This window comes from Hypanus sabinus, chromosome 3 (assembly GCF_030144855.1).
Source record: "Hypanus sabinus isolate sHypSab1 chromosome 3, sHypSab1.hap1, whole genome shotgun sequence".
NCBI lineage: Eukaryota > Metazoa > Chordata > Chondrichthyes > Myliobatiformes > Dasyatidae > Hypanus > Hypanus sabinus.
In genome coordinates, this window is record NC_082708.1 from 11,824,847 (window position 1) to 11,834,709 (window position 9,863).

The 9,863-nt window shown below is 42.6% G+C and overlaps 1 protein-coding gene across 1 annotated transcript in view; it reads left to right on the forward strand.

The window, feature by feature from the left end:
• pudp (pseudouridine 5'-phosphatase) overlaps positions 1 to 9,527 on the forward strand; it is a 105,643-nt gene extending 96,116 nt beyond the window's left edge. The window contains exon 4 of the mRNA XM_059963747.1: positions 3,926 to 9,527. Coding sequence (XP_059819730.1) covers positions 3,926 to 4,102 — 177 coding nt within the window. The 3' untranslated portion in view covers positions 4,103 to 9,527. The remainder of the gene's footprint in view (positions 1 to 3,925) is intronic.
• Positions 9,528 to 9,863: the final 336 nt, after the last annotated feature.

Sequence of the window (9,863 nt, forward strand, 5' to 3'; positions counted from 1 at the left end):
GGCTATAGAAAGGGAGGTCGCTGCAGAAGGAGTGTCCACGGAGTCAGTCAGAAATAGGAAGAGATCAATCACTGTGCTGGGAGTAGTCTATAGGCCCCCAAATAGCCCTCGGGACACCAAGGAGCAGATAAGCAGGTAGATTTTAGAATGGTGCAGGGAATACAGGGTAGTAGTTATGGGTGATTTCAACTTCCCTCATATTGACTGGCACCTCCAGAGTGCAAGGGGGATAGATGGGGCTGAATTTGTCAGGTGTGTTCAAGAAGGATTCCTGACACAGTATGTGGACCGGGTGATGAGAGGAGAGGCTATACTAGATCTAGTTCTGGGTAATGAACCTGGTCAGGTGACAGACCCCTTGGTGGGGGAGCATTTTGGTGAGAGTGACCACAACTCCCTTAGTTTCAGCATAGCTATTGAAAGGGGTAAAATCAGACGAAATGGTAAAGTGCTTAACTGGGGAAGGGCTAACTTTGACGGGATGAAGCAGGAACTAGCGAGAGTAAATTGGAGACTGATGTTCAAAGGGAAAAGCACAGAAGTAATGTGGGAGAAGTTTAAGGACCACTTGAGCTGGGTTCAGGATAGGTTGGTCCCACTGAGACAAGGAAAAAATGGTAGGAAAAGGGAACGAAACATGTGAAGCCACTCGTCAAGAGGAAAAGGAAGCATATGTTAGATATAAGAAGCAGGAAGTAGGAGGGGCTTATTAGAAATATAGGGTAGCCAGGAAGGAGCTAAAGAAGGGACTTAGGAGAGCTTGAAGGGGGCATGAGAAGGCCTTGGCATGTAGTATTAAGGAGAACCCCAAGGCGTTCTATGCATATGTGAAGTTTAGGAGGATGACGAGTACGAAGGTGGGACCACTAAAGGATAAAGAGGGCAACATGTGCCTGGAAGCGGAGGAGTTTGGGGAGGTCCTAAATGAATACTTTGCTTCAGTATTCACATGTGAGAAGGATCTTGATCAGGATGAGGTTGAAGTAGAGCAGGCCTGTGTACTGGACAATGTGGAGATTAAGGAAGAAGTGCTGGATCTTATTAAAAACATTAAGATTGATAAATCCCCAGGGCTGGATATGATACATCCCAGGTTGTTGTGGGAATTGAAAGAAGAGATTGCAGGAGCATTAGCTATGAACTTTGAATCCTCTTTGGCTGCAGGGGAAGTGCCAGAGGACTGGAGAATGGCAAATGTAGTTCCCTTGTTTAAAAAAGGTAATAGGGAGAAATCTGGGAACTATAGACCGGTGAGTCTTACATTGGTGGTATGCAAACTACTGGAAAGGATTCTCAGGGATAGGATCTATGAGCATTTGGAGAAGTACAGTCTACTCATGGATAGTCAACATGGCTTTGTGAAGGAAAGATCATGCCTCACGAGCCTGATTGAGTTTTTCGAAGAGGTAACAAAAGAAATTGATGAGGGTTGGGTAGTGGATGTGGTCTTCGTGGACTTTAGCAAAGCATTTGACAAGGTCCCTCATGAGAGACTCATCCAGAAAGTCATGAGGCATGGGATAAGTGGAACCTCGGCTGTTTGGATAAAAAATTGGCTTAAAGGAAGAAAGCAGAGGGTAGTTGTGGAAGGAAAGTATTCTGCCTGGAGGTCGGTGACTAGTGGAGTGCCCCAGGGATCTGTCCTGGAACCCCTGCTATTTGTGATTTTTATAAATGACCTGGATGTAGAGGCGGAAGGATGTGTGAGTGAGTTTGCAGATGGCACGAAGATTGGAGGAGTTGTGGATGGAGTTACAAGAGCATATAGACAGGCTGCAGAGCTGGGCAGAAAAATGGTAGATGGAGTTCAATCCAGACAAGTCTGAGGTGATGCATTTTGGAAGGACAAACCAGAAGACTGAGTACAGGATTAATGGTCAGTTACTTAAGAGTGTGGATGAACAAAGGGACCTTGGGGTTCAAATCCATACATCCCTCAAGGTCGCTGATAGGGTAGTTAAGAAGGCCTATGGGATGCTAGGCTTCATTAACAGGGGAATTGAGTTCAAGAGTAGAGAGGTCATGTTGCAACTCTACAATTCTCTGGTGAGAACGCACTTAGAGTATTGTGTTCAATTCTGGTCACCTCATTATAGGAAGGATGTGGAAGCTATGGAGAGGATGCAGAGGAGATTTACCAGGATGTTGCCTGGTTTGGAGAACAAGTCAAATGAAGCAAGGTTAGCACTTTTCTCTTAGGAGCATAGAAGAGTGAGAGGGGACTTGATAGAGGTCTACAAGATTATGAGAGGCATAGATAGGGTGGATAGTCAGTACCTGTTTCCCAGGGCACCAATAGCAAACACCAGAGGGCATATGTACACAATTAAGGGAAGGAAGTTTAGGGGAGACATCAGGGGTGAGTTTTTTACACAAAGGGTTGTGAGTGCCTGGAATGACTTGCCAGGGATAATGATGGAGGCTAAAACATTAGGGGTATTTAAGAACCTCTTGGACAGGCACATGGATGAAAGAAAAATGGAGGGTTATTGGGTAGTGTGGGTTTAGTACTTTTTAAGAATTATATTGGTCAGCACAACACAGAGGGCTGAAGGGCCTGTACTGTGCTGTTGTGTTCTATGTTTCTATGGTTCTATTTCTTTATCTTCCTGTAAATGCCTGTGAGAAAATTCATCTCTGGGTAGTATATGGTGACATGTACTGTACATACTTTGTTAATGAATTTACATTGACTTAAAATAATGAATACCACAGGGCTTAGCTTTAAGGTGGGATGAGAAAGGTTTTAAGGAGTTGTGCAGAATGTTTTTTACACAAAGTGATATGAGCCTGAAAAGCACTGCCAGCGGTGGTTGTGGAAGCTGTACTAACAGTCACATTTAATAGGCTTTTGGATAAACATATTAATGTAGAGGGAATAGAGGGGTGTGTATCATATGCAGGTAGAAAATGTAGGTTTAGTTTGGCATCATGGTTGGCACAGACTTATACTGTATGTGCACTTAATAATGACTGTATTTGTTACCTCCTATACCTAATAAAGTGGCCACTGAGCGTATTTTGCTTTTACTGCTGTAGTCCATTTACTTCAAGGTTCGACATGTTGTGCATTCAGCGCTCAAACATTTATTTTCAAAGTGTGTATTCATTATGCAACCTTGAGATTCATCTCAAGCCGCTCTTCTGCACACCACCGATGTTACACTTAGTTATTATGTCACCTTCCTGTCAGCTTGAACCAGTCTGGCCATTCTCTCTGACCTTTCTCATTAACAAGGTGCTTCCACCCATGGAACCGCCACTCACTGGATATTATTTTTGTTTTTCGCACCATCCTCTGTAAACTCTAGATACTATTGCGCACGAAAATCCCAGGAGACCAGCGGAGTCTGAGAAACTCCAAACCACCCAATCTGGCACCAACAGTCAAAGTCACTTAGAATCAGAATCAGGTTTATTATCACCAACATGTGAAATTTGTCGAATTAGCAGCAGCAGTTCAATGCAATACATAATATAGAAGAAATAAATCAATTACAGTATACGTGTATTGAATAGATTAAAAATCATGCAGAAACGGAAATTATATATATATGTATAAAGTGAGGTGGTGTTCACAGGTTCAATGTCCATTTAGGAATCAGACGATGGAGGGGAAGAAGTTGTTCGTGAATCACTGAGTGTGTGCCTTCAGGCTTCTGTACCACCTACCTGATGGTAACAGTGAGAAAAGGGCATGCCCTGGGTGCTGGGTGAGATATGTGTATTAATGACCAGGTGTGCCTAATAAAGTTGTCACTTAGTGTATGTACTTTGATAATGAATTTACTTTTACTTTGATTTTTGACTTTGAGTGTTTGCTTAGTGGATGGTTCAGGGGATGGGTAGGCTAGAAAATAAAAGGGATTCGAAACAATTTGTACATTGCTTGTTTCAATTGAGTGCTTTGTTTTTTTTGTACCAGTGCCTCGTGTTTGAAGATTCTGTGAACGGAGTGAAAGCAGCGTTGGCCGCAGGAATGCAGGTGATCCAAGTTCCTGACCCACAACTAGACCCGGAGCTAACAAAGGCAGCCACCTTGATGATCAAGTCACTAGAAGATTTTCAGCCGGAATTGTTTGGTTTGCCTGCATATGATTAGAGTCTTTAAGCCAGTTTCCAGGCACAGAATTGGGTTCTTTCTTTTCTCTTTTTTGATCGCAAAAGACCGTCTGTGTATTCTGTTCCATTGAATACTGCCACCTTACATTTACAAAACCCATTTGAAAGTAAAAGTTGTATTCAGACCCCCGACAGTGAACTGAAGGTGATCTCTGCACCTCCAGTGGGATCCAAGCCTTTATCCCACCCTGGTTCCTATGAAACAGAAGCAGCCGATTCATTTTGGTGAGGAAGCTGTCATAACTCTGGAGCAAACACGGGGAAATCTGCAGATGCTGGAAATTCAAACAACAACACACACAAAATGCTGGTAGAACACAGCAGGCCAGGCAGCATCGATAGGGAGAAGCGCTGTCGACGTTTCGGGCCGAGACCCTTCGTTCCTATTTCCCTTCTCCCTATCGATAACTCTGGAGCTGTGGTTCTAGATTTAAAGAGTTACATAGCACAGCATGAGCCCTTCAGCCCACAATGTTGTGCTAACAATAGACAATAGACAATAGGTGCAGAAGTAGACCATTCGGCCCCTCGAGTCTGCACCGCCATTCTGAGATCATGGCTGATCATTCACTATCAATACCCAGTCCCTGCCTTGTCCACATATCCCTTGATTCCCCTATCCATCAGATATCTATCTAGCTCCTTCTTGAAAGCATCCAGAGAATTGGCCTCCACTGTCTTCCGAGGTAGTGCATTCCACACCTGCACAACTCTCTGGGAGAAGAAGCTCTTCCTCAACTGTTTTAAATAACTGACCTCTTATTCTCAATCCATGCCCTCTGGTACTGGACTCTCCCAACATCTGGAACATATTTCCTGCCTCAATCCTATCAAATCCTTTAATTATCTTAAACGTTTCAATCAGATCCCCTCTCAATCTCCTCAATTCCAGTGTGTACAAGCCCAATCTCTCCAATCTCTCTGCGTAAGACAGCCCTGCCATCCCAGGAATCGACCTAGTGAATCTACGCTGCACTTCCTCAACTGCCAGAATGTCCTTCCTTAAACCTGGAGACCAAAATTGTACACAATATTCCAGGTGTGGTCTCACCAGGGCCCTGTACAAATGCAAAAGGACATCCTTGCTCTTGTATTCAATTCCCCTTGTAACAGAGGCCAACATTCCATTTGCCCTCTTCACTGCCTGTTGTACTTGCTCATTCACCTTCATTGACTGGTGAACTAGGACTCCTAGGTCTCTTTGCATTTCTCCCTTACCTAACTCTACACCGTTCAGACAATACTCTGCCCTTTTGTTCCTGCTTCCAAAGTGGATAACTTCACATTTATTCACATTGAATGACATCTGCCAAGTATCTAAAACCTCTAGAAACCTACTCCATGATCAATTTAACCCTTCCCTCTTACACAGCCACCTGAACTTCCATTTTTCCTAGATAAAGTTATGGAGTTTTACAGCACAGAGGTATGTCATTCAGCCCATCTATTATCTGCCTAGTCCCATTGTCTTGCACCTGGACCTCAATTTCTTGATTAGTAAGGGTCTCGGATGGCAGGAGAATGGGGTTGAGAGGGCTAATAAATCAGTCGTGACAGAATGGTGGAGCAGACTCGATGGTCTGAGTGGCCTAATTCTGCTCCTAAGCCTTATGGTCTTCATACCCTTCCCATCCATGCACCTTTCCATTAGTTAGTCACATGTCCTTCACCCCTACAGGGGCCTAGGCCACTAACAGCAGCTCGCCAGTGTCCTGTCATGGACCAGTCTTTCAATATGTCCCCAGGTGTTCCATGTTCCAGTGGCGATGGCCCTGGATGATAGAAGGTTGATCAGTCCCGTGGCTTCCACGGACTTGCAACTTTCATCATAAGACCTCATATGTCCTTGAGGCAAAGTCCCTCCTCTCACAAGGATGAGGTCCTTGCTGCTTCTCCTGGTGTTTCCATTGGCAATAAATTATCCAATCACCTACTTTGTTGCATTTAGATCATAAGGTACAAGGATCTCTATTGGTTATCCTGGAACATCCTGTATTTGGTATTCCTTGATAGCCATTAAGCTGAAGAGTCATCGCCCACTTTGGACCTGCAAATAATCAGGACTGGGATGTCGTTAGAGAGTGCAGAGTTCCACTACAGTGCATTGGCCAGGGTAGATCAACCACCCACAGTAAAATTCATTGGCCTTAGTAGAATTTGTTTTGCAATACTTCTGTTTGTGAATTGAAAATAGTGCCTTTTACTGCTCTGGCCCTTCCATTTTCAGCTGTGTCTAATTCTGCATTGTAAAGCACTAATGGTGAGTGTGTTGTGTTGATATGTGATAGTTTGTTCATACCTTTAAATCTGATTGAAAGAGTCATCCTGATGAAGGTCCTCACCTGAAATGTCACCTTTTTATTCCTTTCCACAGATGCTGCCTGACCTGATGTGCTCCTCCAGTATTTTTGTTTTATTGGGTAATTTTATTGAAAGTTAAAATGTTCTGTGAGGAATAACGAGGGCACCATGGTAGCATTGTAGTTAGCGTGACATTATTACAGCTCAATGCGTTGGAATTTGGAGTTCAGTTCTGGCACCATCTGTAAGGTGTTTGTACCTTCTCCCCATGAACCTTGTGGGTTTCCTCCCACAGTCTAAGACCTATGATTAGTAGGTTAATTGGTCATTGTAAATTGTCCTGCTAAATAGGTGGGTTGTTAGCCCAATAGCTCAGCCCAATAAAAATAACAGCTTATGATAATCAATGCTCATCTGAGGGCAGAGATTTTCTAAAGTAGTATAGAGATTGATCAGTCATCTCACGGTTATCAGAGTAAGTGATGGTGCAAGTCAGAGGCACTTTGTTTTATCAACGTTGCAAGATCAGATGGTTACGAACAGTTGTGTCATTGTTTTTTCTCTCTTGTGTGTGCCCTTCCGGACCTCCTGCTGCCTTGGTGACATGCTATGGAAACAGCAAGTGCTGGAGAAGTCAGCAGGTGAGGCAGCAACCCTGCAGAGAAACAATTCAGGTCGATAATCTTTCATCAGAAGCCCTGACTCGCTGAATGTCTACAGCATTTACTGTTTCTATTTCAAGTTTCCGGCACCTGCGCTTTGTTGTTTGTGACGTGCTTGGTGCAGTTTGACGGGGCCAGGGCACTCTGCAGAGCGGTTGTAGAGTGGATTACTCATGGGGAGAATAAAGCTTTGCTTATGTTATTCACAGTAACAAAATGCTGGAGGGATTCAGCTGATAGTGAAAATGAATAAAGAGTCGGTGTTTCGGGCTGAGACCCTTCACCGGGACAGGAAAGAAAGGGGGAAGAAGCCAAATTAAGGAGGTGGGGGGGAGGGGGAGATGGGCTGAAGTAGGAAGCTGGGAGGTGATAGGTGGAAAAGGTAAAGGGCTGGAGAAACAGATTTATTTACTTAATTATTTATTGAGATACAGTGCGGAATAGGCCCTTCCAGCCCTTCGAGCCATGCCGTCCAGCAATCTCTCGATTTACTCCTAGCCTAATCACAGGACAACCTACAGTGATGAATTAACCTACCAACCACTACGTCTTTGGATTGTGGGAGGAAAGCGGAGTAGCTGGATGAGAACATATGAACTCCTTACAGTCAGTCGCAGAAACTGAACCTGCGTCGCCTGTCCTGTAAAGTGCAGTGCTAGCCACTAGGCTTCCATGCTACCTGATAGGAGAAGAGATTGGACCATTGGGTGATATCCATATTTTTATGAATATATTACCATATTTCCCTTTGTGACTTCATTGCTGTAAAAACCCCAACTCATTGACTTAAATAAAAGTTTTAATAAACTGCAGATGCTGGAAAACTGAAATAAAAACTGTAAATCCTGGAAATACTCTGGGTCAGGCAGCATCTGTGGCAAGAGAAACAGTTAATGTTTCAGCAGAAGTTCTGTTTCTTTTTCCCCATGGAGTCAGTAGGTTGAGTGAAAAATACCTCAAAATATATCACTCAAGTGATGCAGAGAAAATATGCACTGTATGTGAAATTTTTCCACTGAATCTTGAATGTATACAGGTTGCACTTGCAAATAAGTAATCAGGGCAACTCCCAGTACATATGGACCTATTGCTGTGTACTTGTCCAGTGCTGCTATATTATAAAAACACCTATTTTCTGTTATGAATAGATCATTATAACGGACAGAACATTTATTTTCACTAGTATTTGAGATGTATACCTAACTCTTAGTGATGTTCGGGTACAATGGCGCAGTACAGTAGGTGGAGCGCAGCCGGAGAAGGTTGCTCAGAATTTGAGGCTCATCACCCCAAAGTCTGAGGAGCACAGATATTCCTGGATTGCAAACTCTCCATCTATTCTATCTGTTTACGATTAACTGTTTAAGATGTTAATATTCTAAGGTTTATAAATTTTGGAATTTATTAGAAACTATTGCAGTTATGTTAACTTGTGGCAATGCCCTGTGTCATAAATACCAATGGATTTTATCTGTTATAACATTTTGAGATGCTTTCAGACAACAGTTGTTTTACTCATTTTCTCTCAATTTGTTGTATCTTTTTGTATCTCTGCCTATGAAGACAGTTATTTGATACAATTCATTAATAATTAAATATGACAATGTCTTTAAAACAACGTTCTAAATTGTGTTGACGATACTCTTTGTTAGACTTACATTTCTGAGATAATAAGTCTTGAGTCACCTGTTTGCATTGAAACCGGTGGTTTTGTTTTGAGAAGAGGTGCCTTATATTTCACTTAAAAATACAGGCAGAAATACTGTACAAATTAACATTTGAATTTAGAAAATATTCAAAGAGTTATACAGGATGGAAACTGGCCCTTCGGCCCAACTGATCCATGCTGCCCTATATGCCCCATCCAAGCTGATCTGATATGGTATCATTTGACCCAGAACCTTCTAAAGCAGGGTTTCCCAACCTGGGGATGATGAACCCTGGCTTAATGGTGTTGGTCCATGGATAAAGAAAGGTTGGAACACCTGTTCTAAAACCTTTCACTCCGTGAACCTGAACCTGTCCACATACATGCCAGCTGTTGTTAAAAAAAAATGTTGTTTCTCAAGTTCCTAATAAATCTTTCCTGTCCCATCTTAAGTGTGTGCTTTCTAATTGATTCCCCAACCCTGGGAAAAGACCAAGTGCATTCACACCGTCTATGCCCCTTATGATTTTATACACCTCTACAAGATCTCTCAGTCTCCTACGCTTCAAGAAAAAAATTTGTAGCCTGTGCAGTCTCTCCCTATAACTCAGTCCCTCAAGTCCTGGCAGCATTCAGGAATCAGGTTCTCAATGCATGAACACCGTGCAAATTTATTCATCAGGGAGACATTGATGAATTGCGTTCTGAAGGAAATAAAGATTCAGGATCAAGATTCAAGATTGGTTAATGTCATTTCCAGTATACTGTGTAAAGGAGAATGAAATAATTGTTACTGTGGATTCGATGCAGCATGAAAATCATAATAAGATGAATTATGGTCTAACACAATGATAAAAAATACACAATAAATATAAATACATAAGACAGCTATCTGGGTCATGGATCCCTTGGTCAAATGAATGAATTCATTCTTAACAACCATTTTACATCAGCCTATGCTTCCCTTCATTGAAATATGAGCACTTAAATCCAGATCATGCATCCTGAAGTTGGTTATGGACTCTTAAGATAAAGATTAGTTTTATTTGTCATGTGTATGTATATGTGTGTGTATATATACACGCACGCACGCACGCACACACACACACACACACACACACACACACACA